Raw genomic sequence first — 16475 nt, 5'->3', positions numbered from 1 at the left:
ATAGATATTGCAGGATAGTGCTTGTATTTCTTTTGCTGGTATTTATAAGGAAAATTTGCAGCCATTCTTGAGATATTAACACTTTTCTTTACAAATTGTTGACTAGGAAATCGACCGCCACTGAACGCTGCCGGGGTTAGTAGGCTACAGTGTGCTTTAACGATCCTGGCCAGATATAAACTTAATAGGAAAAGTATGTAAGTATTATGTGTTCTGCTGTCTAGCAGCCGTGGTCGATCTCCAAAGCAGCAAACTATAAACGAAAAAAAGGAAAAATGTTAATAACTCAAAAATGGTTGAGAAATATAACAAGCAGTAAAATGGAAAAATGCTAGTATTTACAAGCGCTATCTGACAATACCCCTCCATGATGATGGGAATAACCTTTTAAGTAAAGTTAAAAAAGAAAAACATCACTGAAGAAACTGAAAATGTTATAAAAGTCACTACCCATTAGTATGGTTTGACTGCAGGTCTATTTTACTACTATATTTCAGTTTCCTTTACAGAAACAAAAGTCTTATTTGAAGGAGACAAGATCATTCAGAGGTATTAAACCCTTCAATATTTTGCTATTATCTAGTTTAAGTGTAAAAAGCCTTTTTATAAATTAGGTTTAAAATCCTTACCATCGATGTCTTAGCCAGAATTATCTGCAATGCCTACAGTCTCCAAATCAGGGTGGGTGCAGTAACTAAGCATATTAATAATGCCTTAATGATGTGTGCTCTGCCAATCCATCCCTTAATGTACCTGGAAAGGTCACTAAGCAGTGTACAGAGCGTGGTCTTCCATTCCATAACACTTTTATATCAGGCCACTGCGATCCCCAGGAGAGCCAGTGCCAAAACCTCTGGAACAGCACCGGAGGTGAGGATATGGGCTATTTTTTTACTGGGTTGAAACCTAGGGATTGAAGAGGGGTTGCCCGATTAGTGGGCAACTCCTTTAAAGGATCAATAATCCATGTACTACACTAAACTGTAGTAAATTAGGTTAAGAAGCAAAAAAGAAACCAGCAACCACCCAAGACAGTTACAATAATACAAAATGACAAAAGGAGTAATACCAAACTTACCAATCCCCTGCTGCTCATGTACTATTGCTTCATTGCTTCCCTTCGGTCTCCATTTCCTGATCTCAAGTGTTAGGGTGCTTTCACATTGCATTTACAGACACACTCGGTGGTCCAGTCGGGGCATACATCCAAACCCTCCGCAAAATGGGATTCGGAAGTATGCACCGATGGAGCGATAGACTGTAATGGTGCTGGGAGAGTGAATGTGTGCTCTGATGTGCATCATTTTAGGGAGTGTAAGTGTAAGATGCCCAAGCGAGGTAGTCTTGGGTGAGATTCGGTCCCCACTCGCTCTGGCATCCTACAGACAAGGTGAGTCTCCATCGCGTTGTGTGGCTAAGTATGTGGTGCTTTGCTTTTCACTTATTTCTAGCCTGCCGGCCTCTTCTGACTCCGGGAATCCTTTTTCTGGAACCAGGGCAGCAATTAATGCAGGAGACACATGGTTCATAAAAAATAAACTTTTACTTTGTGAATGGCAGTCTGTACAGTATTTACAAGCAGATTCAAAGGATAAGGCCCAACGGGTTGTCATCTTTCCCACAGGTACCTGATACAACTTTAGCCCTTTCCTAGCCCTTGGAGATCTTACTCGCCTCTAGAAGTATATCTGGATTGCAATACCTTCCATCTCATGTAGTCTAAGTCCAACTTTCCCAGTAGCTTCGCAAGCTGAGTGTGCCTCTGGCCCTCAAAGTCCATCTTGAGGATTCCCCAGGCCATTAGACGAAATCACATGGAAGGTTATTTGCGGCAATCCACTGCCCCAAGTATTAGGCTCACACTGTCCCTAGCAGCCTTAGTACTACATTGTTACTCTACTGCTGCCCTCCCACTCACTGCCTGTCACTTTCTGCACTTGCAACTAACACTCAGTTTCCCATCCCAAACTGGGCCGGCCATTACAGTTAATCCTATCCCAGCTAACTGCAGCCCCAGTGGGTGTAATACCTTTATCACATACATGGGGATCAAATACATTTAACCTTTGAGTGTCAGGGAGCAATCCATCAGCTTCCACCACTGTTGCATAGGCCTGCAGGAGGCAGAGACTTCTGCAGTCTTCTACATTACAGTCTATGGCCCCGTTGATGCATACATCTGAATCCTGTGTTGTAGAGGGGTTTGGACATATGCCCAGATGAGGCCACTAGATGAAAGCATCCTTATTACTGCATGAAATCACTGCCTGTCCTGTTACACAATATTTTTGGAGTGAAAATAGATTGATTATGAACCAGAGAAGCAACAACAGATTTGGTAAGGTAAGTATTTCTATAGATTTGTTTTAAGACCACTGGGGGGAAAATTGCCTTAGTTTTGGAAACATCTATATAATTTATTGTAGTCTGTACTATTCTATAGTGTATAATTAATGTTTTAACGGTTTCAAAGCTTCTATTTTGGAAATTACCCTTTAAATTTTCTTCCAGACCAAAGAATGTTAAGCATGGCAAATTTTAAAGATACAACTCCACCGCCAAGATCTACACCTGTTAACTACGATGACTGTGAACAGAACGTAAGCGTGTACAGTAATAAAGTAATTCAGTGAAGGGAAAATTAGATGAGATTTGCAAAGAATCTGTTATCAGATTATAATTTTGTAGAGTTAAAAAAAGCTTTTAATACTATTTTGTATGTGTCCAAGGTAGAAGCTTATGTGCTGAGTTAAAGGGAATCTGTCACCTGAATTTGGCCGGTCCTTTTTTGGGTCATATGGGCGGTGTTTTCGGGTCTTTTATTAACCCCTTTCTTTCCTGCTGGCCGCACGCTGGTCGCAAAATTGACTTAACGTTGATTTGCTTTCCTCCCTAGTTAACGCATGCGCAAAGCAATCTTGCCTTGCGCACGCGCAGTATGCTTTGCCCAACTGCGGGCAAAGCCGAAAACCATTAGTGTGCATGCACCGGCGCACTATGTCCCGGAAGACAGTGAAATACAAGATTGCTTTGCGCATTCGTTAACTAGGGAGGAAAGCGAATCAACGTCAAGTCAATTTTGCGACCAGCGTGCGGCCAGCAGGAAAGAAAGGGGTTAATAAAAGACCCGAAAACACCGCCCATATGACCCAAAAAAGGTATATCCATATATATCCATATATTCACCTCTCCGGCGGCCCCTGGACCTTACTGCTGTAACCGGGAGCCTCCGTTCCTAAGAATGAGCCAGTGAAGGACCTTTGATGACGTCGCGGCTGACGTCGTGACTTCTGATTGGTCGCGTGAGCGGTCACATGAGCGGTCACGCGACCAATCAGAAGCCACGACGTCATCGAAGGCCCTTCACGCGCTCATTCTTAGAAACGGAGGCTCCCGGTTACAGCGGTAAGATCCAGGGGCCACCGGAGAGGTGAGTATATCCATATTTTTTATTTTAATTCTTTATTTTACACATGAATATGGATCCCAGGGCCTGGGAACCATTCCGATACTTTGCGTTCCATTGAAATGCATTGGTATCGGGTATCGGTATTGGCGATATCCGATATTTTTCGGGTATCGGCCGATACTATCTGATACCGATACTTTCAAGTATCGGACGGTATCGCTCAACACTAGTGACTAGTGTTGAGCGATACCTTCCGATACTTGAAAGTATCGGTATCGGATAGTATCGGCCGATATCCGAAAAATATCGGATATCGCCGATACCGATACCCGATACCAATACAAGTCAATGGGACACAAGTATCGGAAGCTATCCTGGATGGTTCCCAGGGTCTGAAGGAGAGGAAACTCTCCTTCAGGCCCTGGGATCTATATTCATGTTAAAAATAAAGAATAAAAATAAAAAATATGGATATACTCACCCCTCCGGCGGACCCTGGACCTAGCGGTGTTAACCAGCAGCCTCCGTTCCTAAGAATGAGCGAGTGAAGGACCTTCGATGACGTGGCGGCTTGTGATTGGTCGCGTGATCGCTCATGTGACCGCTCACGCGACCAATCACAAGCCGCGATGTCATCGCAGGTCCTAACCTCCTCATTCTTAGGAACGGAGGCTGTCGGTTACATCGGTAAGGTCCAGGGGCCGCCGGAGGAGTGAGTATATCCATATTTTTTATTTTAATTCTTTATTTTTTACATGAATATGGATCCCAGGGCCTGAAGGAGAGTCTCCTCTCCTCCAGACCCTGGGAACCATACACTGGAAACTTCCGATTCCGATTTCCGATATCACAAAAATATCGGAACTCGGCATCGGAATTCCGATACAGCAAATATCGGCCGATTCCCGATACTTGCGGTATCGGAATGCTCAACACTACTGGTGACATGTTCCTTTTAACTTTGCATTTAGGAAGCAAATAAACAATAAACCATCTCTACAAAAGGTATGTATAGACTGAGTTTTATTTTTTCTGGCTGGATCTCAAATTTGGATATTCTTTAGAGTTTTAGATTTCTTCCACTTTATTCACTTGTGTCAGGTAGATGCTCATAGGGTTTATCCATTTGTTATAAAATCTTTTCCAGGATTTCTTATATTTTCTTTCGTTTAAAAGATAAAAAAAAACCTGAGTATACAGTCACCTTAGGAAAAGACTGAAATGTTAGATTTGCATATGAAGCATGATCAGTTGATGCTGATATGTGAGAATTTATTATTTTTTATATTTTTAGTCTGTCTGGAGCAGCAGTAAAACAAGGGATATTAACTCACAGCCCACCAGAGGTATTTCGTTAAGTTATTGTATCAATCAAGATCTTGATTCAGATGTTATATTAATTGATTCGCTCAGTCATTTAAACTTTTTAAAATATTATTCCTTAATTTCTAATTCTCTTGCCAGATTTTATCCAATGTGATTACATAGAAATAATCAGTTTTAAAGAGTTTTATTAAAAAAAGTATTTAAAAAAAATTCACTTTTATTTTAAAGAGAAAATAAGTTCGATCATTTTCAATTATTCTTTATTTTTGGCTCATTAGAATAATTTAAGAACAAATTTAACAAAAAACTTACGTTTTTCTACAAGGACTTCCATTCATCACATTAAAGAAATATCTTTTTCACTCTAGAGTTTCCAGATAAAATTATTATTATTTATTTATATAGCACCATTAATTCCATGGTGCTGTACATGTGAAAAGGGGTTACGTACAGGGTTATAGATAACGGTTACAGTAAACAAATTACCAATGACAGACTGGAGCAGAAGGGAGAGGACCCTGTCCTTGCGGACTTACATTTTACGGGATAATGGGAAGGAGACAGAAGGTCGGGGAAGCGGCAACTCTGGCAATGGTGAGGCGGCAACTCTGGCAGTGGTGAGGCAGCAGCTCTGGCTGTTGGTGACGCCACAGCTCTGGCGGTTGGTGATGATGCAGCTCTGGTGGTTGGTGATGCGGCAGCTCTGGTGGTTGGTATGCGGCAGAATGGCTATTGCAGGCTCTAGGCTTTCCTGAAGAGATGGGTTTTCAGGTTCCGTCTGAAGGATCCGAGGGTGGTGGATAATTGGACGTGTTGAGGTGTGGAGTTCCAGAGGATGGGGGATATTCAGGAGAAATCTTGGAGGCGGTTGTGTGAGGAACGAATAAGTGTGGAGGAGAGTAGGAGGTCTTGGGAGGATCGAAGATTACGTGAGGGAAGATATTGGGAGATTAGTTCAGAGATATAGGGAGGGGACAGATTTTGCATGGCTTTGTAGATCAGTGTTAGTAGTTTGAACTGGATTCATTGGGGAATTGGGAGTCAGTGGAGGGATTTGCAGAGGGGAGAAGCAGGGGAGTAGCGAGGAGGGAGGTAAATTAGCCAGGCAGCAGAGTTGAGGACAGACAGGAGCGGTGCAAGAGAGTTAGCGGGGAGGCCACAGAGGAGGGTGTTGCAGTAATCGAGGCGGGAGATGATGAGGGCATACACAAGAGTTTTAGTAGATTGTGGGCTGAGGAAGGGATGGATTCTGGCAATATTTTTGAGTTGGAGGCGACAGGAGGTGGCAAGAGTTTAGACGTGCGGCTTGAAGGACAGTGCAGAGTCAAGAGTTACCCTGAGGCAGCGGATTTCAGGTGCAGAAGAGAGCGTGATGCCGTTTACTGTAATAGATAGATCAGGTAGGGGGATATGTGAGATGGGGGAAAGATGACGAGTTTGGTTTTGTCTACATTGAGTTTTAGGAAGCGAGAGTTGAAGAAGGGGGATACGGCTGATAGAAACTCCGGGATTCTGGACAGCAGAATAGAACAGTTGTTTTGGGTTGTAGGATAGTGAAGATACAAGGCTAGTGAAATAGGTCTGCTTGGCAAAAGTGAGGGCTAGTTTGAAGGCAAGTGTAGCTTGTTTGAAGCAGTGAAGTTGCCTGGCAGGCGTGTTTTTTTTCCAACGCCGCTCCTCGACCCTGGATGCTTGTCAGAGTTTTTTGGTGAGGTTGTTATGCCAGGGTTGCTGTTATGATCCGGTGACCTTGGAGCCGCATGAGACTTTCTCAGGAGAAGGTGGAACCTATTCTGACCGCAAACCCTAAACTGACACCGCAACTAGAAGTAGCCGTGGGGTGTACCTAACAATCCTAGACACCTCGACACAGCCGGAGGACTAAATACCCCTATAGATGGAAATGGGAATCCTATCTTGCCTCAGAGCAGAACCCAAAAGGATAGGCAGCCCCCCACAAATATTGACTGTGAGTATTAGAGGAAAGACACACGCAGGCAGAAAACAGGGTTTAGCAAAAGAGGCCACTCTAGCTAAATAGGAAAGGATAGTACAGAATGCTAAGCGGTCAGTATTAAAACTCTGAAAATATCCACAGCAGATAATACAAAAATTCCACAATCTAACTAAAGACATGGAACGTATATCTGCATCTCCTGAGAATCCAACTTGACTGGAAAAATCCTGACAGTCTAAGCTGGACAAGAAAAAACAATGAATAGCACTGATCTGTAAAGCACACTGCATGTGTGCAGCAGAAACAAAAAACAGACACTTATCTTTGCTGATTTGGTAGCAGGGCAGGAGGAACCAGATTGAGATCCAAAACTTCCAAGAACAATGGACAACTGGCAAGGACTAATGAATCAAGCAACCTTAAATACCCCAGTCAGCACTGCAATCAGCTGGGACACCTGCCCAGGATTGCAAGCCAGGGACAACTGCATTACCACCAACAACCACCGGAGGGAACCCAAGAGCAGAATTCACAACAGTACCCCCCTTGAGGAGGGGTCACCGAGCCCTCACCAGAGCCCCCAGGCCGATCAGGACGAGCCAGATGAAAGGCACAAACCAAATCAGCAGCATGGACATCAGAGGCAAAAACCCAAGAATTATCCTCCTGTTCATAACCCTTCCATTTGACAAGGTACTGAAGCTTCTGCCTCGAAAAGCGAGAATCCAAAATCTTCTCAACCACATACTCCAACTCCCCATCAACCAACACAGGGGCCGGAGGATCAACAGAGGGAACAACGGGCACCACATATTTCCGCAATAAAGATCTATGGAAGACATTATGGATAGCAAAAGAGGTCGGAAGCGCCAATCGAAAAGACACCGGATTAATAATCTCAGAAATCCTATAAGAACGAATAAACCGAGGCTTAAACTTAGGGGAAGAAACCTTCATAGGAACATGACGGGAAGACAACCAAACCAGATCCCCAACTCGAAGCCGGGAACCAACACACCGACGACGGTTAGCAAAACGTTGAGCCTCCTCCTGAGACAACACCAAATTGTCCACCACATGAGCCCAAATCTGCTGTAACCTGTCAACCACAGAATCCACACCAGGACAGTCAGAAGGCTCAACCTGCCCTGAAGAAAAACGAGGATGAAAACCAAAATTACAAAAGAAGGGTGAAACCAAAGTAGCCGAACTAGCCCGATTATTAAGGGCAAACTCGGCCAGTGGCAAGAAAGCCACCCAATCATCCTGATCAGCAGACACAAAGCATCTCAAATAAGTCTCCAAGGTCTGATTAGTTTGCTCGGTTTAACCATTTGTCTGAGGATGAAATGCGGAAGAAAAAGACAAATCAATGCCCAGCCTAGCACAAAAGGCCCTCCAAAACCTAGAAACAAACTGGGAACCTCTGTCGGACACAATATTCTCCGGAATACCATGCAAATGAACCACATGCTGAAAAAACAATGGAACCAAATCTGAAGAGGAAGGCAATTTAGGCAAAGGTACCAAATGAACCATCTTAGAGAACCGGTCACAAACCACCCAGATAACCGACATCCTCTGGGAAACCGGAAGATCAGAAATAAAATACATAGAAATATGCGTCCAGGGCCTCTCAGGGACCGGCAATGGCAAAAGCAACCCACTAGCACGGGAACAACAAGGCTTGGCCCGCGCACTCGTCCCACAGGACTGCACAAAAGAACGCACATCACGTGACAAAGAAGGCCACCAAAAAGACCTACCAACCAAATCTCTGGTACCAAAAATACCAGGATGTCCAGCCAACACAGAACAATGGACCTCAGAAATCACTCTACTAGTCCATCTGTCAGGAACAAACAGTTTCCCACCGGACAGCGGTCAGGTTTGTCAGCCTGAAATTCCTGAAGAACCCGTCGTAAATCAGGGGAAATGGCAGAGAGGACCACCCCTTCTTTCAGAATGCCGACCGGTTCAAGGACCCCAGGAGAATCAGGCAAAAAACTCCTAGAGAGGGCATCGGCCTTAATATTCTTAGAACCCAGAAGATACGAGACCACGAAATCAAAGCAGGAAAAAAACAAGGACCATCGAGCCTGTCTAGGATTCAGCCGTCTGGCAGACTCGAGGTAAATCAAATTCTTATGATTGGTCAAGACCACAATACGGTGCTTAGCTCCCTCAAGCCAATGTCGCCACTCCTCAAACGCCCACTTCATAGCCAACAATTCCCAATTGCCGACATCATAATTGCGTTCGGCAGGCGAAAACTTACGGGAAAAGAAGGCACACGGTTTCATCAAGGAACCAACAGGATCCCTCTGGGACAAAACGGCCCTTGCGCCAACCTCAGAAGCGTCAACCTCAACCGGAAACGGAAGAGAAACATCCAGCTGACGCAACACAGGGGCAGAAGTAAATCGGCGTTTAAGCTCCTGAAAGGCAGAAACAGCCGCTGAGGACCATCGTCACATCAGCGCCTTTCTTCGTCAAATCGGTCAGGGGTTTAACCACACTGGAGAAGTTGGCAATGAAACAGCGATAAAAATTAGCAAAGCCCAAAAATTTCTGAAGGCTCTTCACGGATGTGGGCTGGATCCAATCATGAATGGCCTGAACCTTAACCGGATCCATCTCTATAGATGAGGGAGAAAAATGAAGCCCAAAAAAGAAACCTTCTGCACTCCAAAGAGACACTTAGACCCCTTCACAAACAAAGCATTATCACGAAGGATCTGAAATACATCCTGACCTGCTTCACATGAGACTCTCAATCATCGGAAAAAATCAAAATGTCATCCAAATATATAATCAAGAATTTATCAAGATAAGTCCGGAAGATATCATGCATGAAGGACTGAAAAACAGATGGAGCATTAGAGAGCCCGATGTTGTGATCCGCTTTTTGGGTTCCCCTAGTGGTGGCTGGTGGTACTGGAGACTTGTGTGTTCTTTTCTGCCTCAGCTCACCTGCTTCCATCAGTTTTGGGAGTTCCCTATTTAGCCTTGCTCTCCAGTCACTTCCTTGCCGGTCATCATTGTAACCTGAGTCTTTCAGTTGCATGTTCCTGCTACCAGTCTGCTGATCAGCTAAGTGGACTCTTGTCCTTTTTGTTTTGTATTTTTTGTCCAGTTTACAGTTTGTCATTTCCTGTTACTGGAAGCTCTTGTGGAGTTGAGTTGACACAGGAGTCTTAAAGTAATTTCAGGATGGGTTTTTGAAAGGGTTTTTCAGCTGACCGTGAAGTCCTCTTTTGTATCCTTCCTCTATCTAGTAAGTGGACCTCGCTTTGCTAAATCTACCTCCATACTGTGTATGTCTTTTCCTCTGAACTCACCGTTAATATATGTGGGGGCTACTATCATCTTTGGGGAATTTCACTAGAGGTAAGCCAGGTCTGTTCCTTCCTCTTCCAGGCGTAGTTAGTTCTCCGGCTGGCGCGTGGCATCTAGGCAGCCGTAGGAATGCTTCCTGGCTACTGTTAGTTGTGTGGTAGATTTAGGTCACGGTCAGCTTGAGTTTCCATCACCCGAGGGCTAGTCTGTTATTTTGTGTTTCTGATGTTCCCATGCCATTGGGGAATCATGACAGTATGACCGGCCACTGTTAAAGTAATTGGCAGAAGAAAGGAGAGTAAAAGAAGTCTGTAGATTTTTTATTTTTTTTTTTCCTCACATGTTTGCTACTTAGTTGGCTCAGTTGTATTTCTGCTCTATTCACAGCCTTGCCTTTCTCTCCTTCTAATCCTTGAATGGCTCTGATCTCTCCAGTTTAAGGATGGACTCTCAGAGTTTGGCTGCAGGTTTAAATAATCTTGCTACGAAGGTTCAGAATTTACAAGATTATGTTATACGTACTCCTATTTCTGAACCTAAGATTCCTACACCAGAGGTATTTTCCGGAGATAGATCTCGGTTTCTGAATTTCAAATGTAATTGTAAATTATTCCTTTCTCTCAGACCTCACTCCTCTGGAGATCCTGTTCAGCAGGTTAAGATTGTGATTTCTTTGCTGCGAGGGGACCCTCAAAATTGGGCATTTTCATTGACACCAGGGGATCCTGCGTTGCTCAATGTGGATGCATTTTTTCTGGCTTTAGGGTTGCTGTATGAGGAACCTAATTTGGAGATTCAAGCTGAAAAAGCTTTAATAGCCCTGTCTCAAGGGCAAGATGAAGCTGAGATATACTGCCAAAAATTTCGTAAATGGTCTGTGCTTACTCAGTGGAATGAGTGTGCCCTAGCGGCAATTTTCAGAGAAGGCCTTTCTGATGCCGTTAAGGATGTCATGGTGGGGTTTCCTACACCCACAGGTCTGAATGAGTCCATCACAATGGCGATTCAGATTGATCGGCGTTTGCGGGAGCGCAAACCCGTGCACCATTTGGCGGTATCTTCTGAAGGGACGCCAGAGAAAATGCAATGTGACAGAATTCTGTCAAGAAGCGAGCGGCAGAATTATAGGCGCAAAAATGGCTTGTGCTTCTACTGTGGTGATTCCGCGCATGTTATATCAGCATGCTCTAAACGTACTAGGAAGGTTGACAAGTCTGTTTCTATTGGCACTTTACAGTCTAAATTTCTTCTGTCTGTAACTCTGATTTGTTCATTATCAGTTATTACCGTGGATGCCTATGTGGACTCTGGCGCCGCTCTGAGTCTCATGGATTGGTCCTTCGCCAGGCGCTGTGGGTTTGATTTGGAGCCTCTGGAAGTTCCTATACCTCTGAAGGGTATTGATTCTACACCTCTGGCTTGTAATAGACCACAGTTCTGGACGCAAGTGACTATGCGTATGACTCCAGACCATCAGGAGATGATTCGCTTCCTCGTGTTGCATAATTTACATGATGTGTTAGTGCTTGGATTACCATGGTTGCAATCTCATAACCCAGTACTGGACTGGAAAACTATGTCTGTGTTAAACTGGGGATGTCGGGGGGCTCATGGGGACATACCTTTGGTTTCTATCTCGTCATCTATTCCCTCTGAGGTTCCGGCATTTTTGTCGGATTTTGGGGATATTTTTGAAGAGCCTAAAATTGGTTCTCTCCCTCCCCACAGAGAGTGTGATTGCGCCATAGATCTGATTCCAGGCAGTAAATTTCCAAAGGGTCGTTTGTTTAACCTATCTGTACCTGAGCATGCTGCCATGCGAGAGTATGTTAAGGAGTCCCTGGAAAAGGGACATATTCGTCCTTCTTCATCACCTTTAGGAGCTGGGTTTTTCTTTGTCTCTAAAAAGGATGGCTCGCTGAGGCCTTGTATTGATTATCGACTCCTGAATAAAATTACTGTCAAATATCAGTATCCGTTGCCGTTGCATACTGATTTGTTTGCTCGCATAAGGGGGGCTAAGTGGTTCTCCAAGATTGATCTCCGTGGGGCGTATAATTTGGTGCGAATTAAGCAAGGGGATGAGTGGAAAACCGCATTTAATACGCCTGAGGGCCACTTTGAGTATTTAGTAATGCCTTTCGGCCTTTCTAATGCACCTTCAGTTTTTCAGTCCTTTATGCATGATATTTTCCGTGAATATCTGGATAAATTTATGATTGTGTATTTGGACGATATTTGGATTTTTTCTGAGGACTGGGAGTCTCATGTTCAGCAGGTCAGGAGGGTTTTTCAGGTCTTGCGGGAGAATTCTCTGTGTGTAAAGGGTTCTAAGTGTGTTTTTGGGGTTCAAAAGATTTCCTTTTTGGGGTACATTTTTTCCCCTTCTTCTGTTGAGATGGACCCTGTCAAGGTTCGGGCTATTTGTGACTGGACGCAGCCTACTTCTTTAAAGGGTCTTCAGAAGTTCTTGGGCTTTGCTAATTTTTATCGTCGATTTATAACTGGTTTTTCTGGTGTTGCTAAGCCTCTTACGGATTTGACTAAGAAGGGTGCTGATGTTGCCAATTGGTCCTCTGCCGCTATGGAGGCCTTTCGGGAACTTAAGCGCTGCTTTTCGTCTGCCCCTGTGTTGCGCCAGCCTGATGTCTCTCTCCCCTTTCAGGTTGAGGTCGATGCTTCCGAGATCGGAGCGGGGGCGGTTTTGTCGCAGAAAAGTTCCGATTGCTCAGTGATGAGACCTTGTGCGTTCTTTTCTCGAAAATTTTCTGCCGCCGAAAGAAATTATGATGTCGGTAATCGGGAGCTTTTGGCCATGAAGTGGGCATTTGAGGAGTGGCGTCATTGGCTTGAGGGTGCTAGACATCAGGTGGTGGTTTTGACTGATCACAAGAATCTGATTTATCTTGAGTCTGCCAGGCGCCTGAATCCTAGACAGGCGCGCTGGTCGTTGTTTTTCTCTCGGTTTAATTTTGTGGTCTCATATCTACCAGGTTCTAAGAATGTGAAGGCAGATGCCCTTTCTAGGAGTTTTGAGCCTGATTCCCCTGGTGATTCGGAACCTACAGGTATCCTTAAGGATGGGGTGATATTATCCGCTATTTCCCCAGATCTGCGACGTGCTTTGCAAGAGTTTCAGGCGGATAGACCTGATCGCTGTCCACCTGGTAGACTGTTTGTTCCTGATGATTGGACCAGTAGAGTCATCTCGGAGGTTCATTCTTCTACGCTGGCGGGTCATCCTGGAATTTTTGGTACCAGGGATTTGGTGGCTAGATCCTTCTGGTGGCCATCTCTGTCTCGAGATGTGCGCGTTTTTGTGCAGTCTTGTGATGTGTGTGCTCGGGCCAAGCCTTGTTGTTCTAGGGCTAGCGGGTTGTTGTTGCCCTTGCCTATTCCGAAGAGGCCTTGGACGCACATCTCGATGGACTTTATTTCTGATCTTCCTGTCTCTCAGAGGATGTCTGTTATCTGGGTGGTGTGTGACCGTTTTTCTAAGATGGTTCATTTGGTGCCATTGCCGAAGTTGCCTTCCTCGTCTGAGTTGGTTCCTTTGTTTTTTCAAAATGTGGTTCGCTTGCATGGTATTCCTGAAAATATCGTTTCTGATAGGGGTACCCAGTTCGTTTCTAGATTTTGGCGGGCATTCTGTGCCAGGTTGGGCATTGATTTGTCTTTTTCGTCTGCCTTCCATCCTCAGACTAATGGCCAGACGGAGCGAACTAATCAGACTTTGGAGACGTATTTGAGGTGTTTTGTGTCTGTCTGCGGATCAGGATGATTGGGTTGCCTTTTTGCCGTTGGCGGAGTTTGCTCTTAATAATCGGGCTAGTTCGGCCACTTTGGTTTCCCCTTTCTTTTGCAATTCGGGGTTTCATCCCCGTTTTTCTTCTGGTCAGGCGGAGTCTTCGGATTGTCCTGGAGTAGATGCTGTGGTGGATCGGTTGTATCGGATTTGGGAACAAGTGGTGGACAATTTGAATTTGTCCCAGGAGAGGACTCAGCGGTTTGCTAACCGCCAGCGTCGGGTTGGTCCTCGCCTTCGTGTTGGGGACTTGGTGTGGTTGTCTTCCCGTTTTGTCCCAATGAGGGTTTCTTCTCCTAAATGTAAGCCTCGGTTCATCGGTCCCTATAGGATTTTGGAGATTATTAACCCTGTTTCCTTTCGTTTGGACCTCCCGGCATCTTTCGCTATCCATAATGTGTTCCATCGGTCGTTATTGCGGAGATACGAGGTGCCGGTGGTTCCTTCTGCTGAGCCTCCTGCTCCTGTGCTGGTTGAGGGTGAATTGGAGTACGTTATAGAGAAGATCTTGGACTCCCGTATTTCCAGGCGGAGACTCCAGTATTTGGTTAAATGGAAGGGCTATGGTCAGGAAGATAATTCTTGGGTAACTGCCTCTGATGTTCATGCCTCGGATTTGGTTCGTGCCTTTCATAGGGCTCATCCAGGTCGCCCTGGCGGTTCTTGTGAGGGTTCGGTGCCCCCTCCTTAAGGGGGGGGTACTGTTGTGATCTGCTTTTTGGGCTCCCCTAGTGGTGGCTGGTGGTACTGGAGACTTGTGTGTTCTTTTCTGCCTCAGCTCACCTGCTTCCATCAGTTTGGGGAGTTCCCTATTTAGCCTTGCTCTCCAGTCACTTCCTTGCCGGTCATCATTGTAACCTGAGTCTTTCAGTTGCATGTTCCTGCTACCAGTCTGCTGATCAGCTAAGTGGACTCTTGTCCTTTTTGTTTTGTATTTTTTGTCCAGTTTACAGTTTGTCATTTCCTGTTACTGGAAGCTCTTGTGGACTGAAATTGCCACTCCTGTGTCATGAGTTGACACAGGAGTCTTAAAGTAATTTCAGGATGGGTTTTTGAAAGGGTTTTTCAGCTGACCGTGAAGTCCTCTTTTGTATCCTTCCTCTATCTAGTAAGTGGACCTCGCTTTGCTAAATCTACCTCCATACTGTGTATGTCTTTTCCTCTGAACTCACCGTTAATATATGTGGGGGCTACTATCATCTTTGGGGAATTTCACTAGAGGTAAGCCAGGTCTGTTCCTTCCTCTTCCAGGCGTAGTTAGTTCTCCGGCTGGCGCGTGGCATCTAGGCAGCCGTAGGAATGCTTCCTGGCTACTGTTAGTTGTGTGGTAGATTTAGGTCACGGTCAGCTTGAGTTTCCATCACCCGAGGGCTAGTCTGTTATTTTGTGTTTCTGATGTTCCCATGCCATTGGGGAATCATGACAGCCCGAATGGCATCACAAGGTATTCAAAATGGCCTTCGGGGGTATTAAACGCAGTTTTCCATTCATCACCCTGCTTAATACGAACAAGATTATATGCCCTCCGAAGGTCAATTTTAGTAAACCAACTAGCCCCCTTAATCCTAGCTAACAAATCGGAAAGCAGAGGTAAAGGGTATTGAAACTTGACCGTGATCTTATTCAAGAGGCGATAATCAATACAGGGTCTCAAGGAGCCATCCTTCTTAGCAACAAAAAAAAATCCCGCTCCCAACGGTGAAGAAGATGGCCGAATATGCCCTTTCTCCAAAGACTCCTTAACATAACTCCGCATAGCGGTATGTTCAGGCACAGACAGTTTGAAAATTCGGCCCTTAGGAAACTTACAGCCTGGAATCAAGTCAATAGCACAATCACAGTCCCTATGCGGTGGAAGGGAACTGGACTTGGGCTCATCGAATACATCCTGAAAATCAGACAAAAACTCTGGAATTTCAGAAGAGGAAGAAGAGGAGATTGACATCAAAGGAACGTCATTGTGAACCCCCTGACAACCCCAACTAGTCACAGACATAGACTTCCAATCCAACACAGGATTATGTACCTGTAACCACGGAAAACCCAGCACGATAGCATCATGCAAATTATGCAACACCAGAAATCGACACTCTTCCTGATGGGCTGGCGCCATGCACATGGTCACCTGTGTCCAAAACTGGGGTTTATTTTTAGCCAAAGGTGTAGCATCAATGCCCTTAAAGGAATAGGGTTCTGCAAAGACTGCAAGGGAAAACCACAATGCCTGGCAAACTCAAAGTCCATTAAGTTCAAGGCGGCGCCTGAATCCACAAACGCCATGACAGAAAATGATGACAATGAGCAGATCAAGGACACAGATAACAGAAATTTAGGTTGTACAGTACTGATGGTAAATGAACTAGCGATCCTCTTTGTACGCTTAGGGCAAACTGAAATGACATGAGAAGCATCGCCACAATAAAAACACAACCTATTCTGACGTCTGAATCCTTGTTGTTCCGTTCTAGACAGAATCCTATCATATTGCATTGGCTCAGGCATCTGCTCTGAGGACAACGCCACAGCGCGCACAGTTCTGCGCTCTCGCAAACGCCGATCAATCTGAATGGCCAGAGACATAGAATCACTCAGACCGGAAGGCGTGGGAAACCCCACCATAACATCTTTAACGGATTCAG

The 16475-nt window shown here is 45.0% G+C and overlaps 1 protein-coding gene across 1 annotated transcript in view; it reads left to right on the top strand.

The window, feature by feature from the left end:
• The window catches only part of CLNK (cytokine dependent hematopoietic cell linker), a 145199-nt gene that overhangs the window by 42143 nt on the left and 86581 nt on the right, over positions 1–16475 (top strand). The window contains exons 6-8 of the mRNA XM_077280156.1: positions 498–549; positions 2512–2600; positions 4704–4755. Of these exons, the coding sequence (XP_077136271.1) occupies positions 498–549; positions 2512–2600; positions 4704–4755 (193 nt within the window). The remainder of the gene's footprint in view (positions 1–497; positions 550–2511; positions 2601–4703; positions 4756–16475) is intronic.

Source organism: Ranitomeya variabilis, chromosome 1, assembly GCF_051348905.1.
Source record: "Ranitomeya variabilis isolate aRanVar5 chromosome 1, aRanVar5.hap1, whole genome shotgun sequence".
Classification (NCBI taxonomy): Eukaryota; Metazoa; Chordata; class Amphibia; order Anura; family Dendrobatidae; genus Ranitomeya; species Ranitomeya variabilis.
Note: the sequence above shows the minus strand (reverse complement) of the source record. Positions and strands in the feature narration are given on the sequence as shown.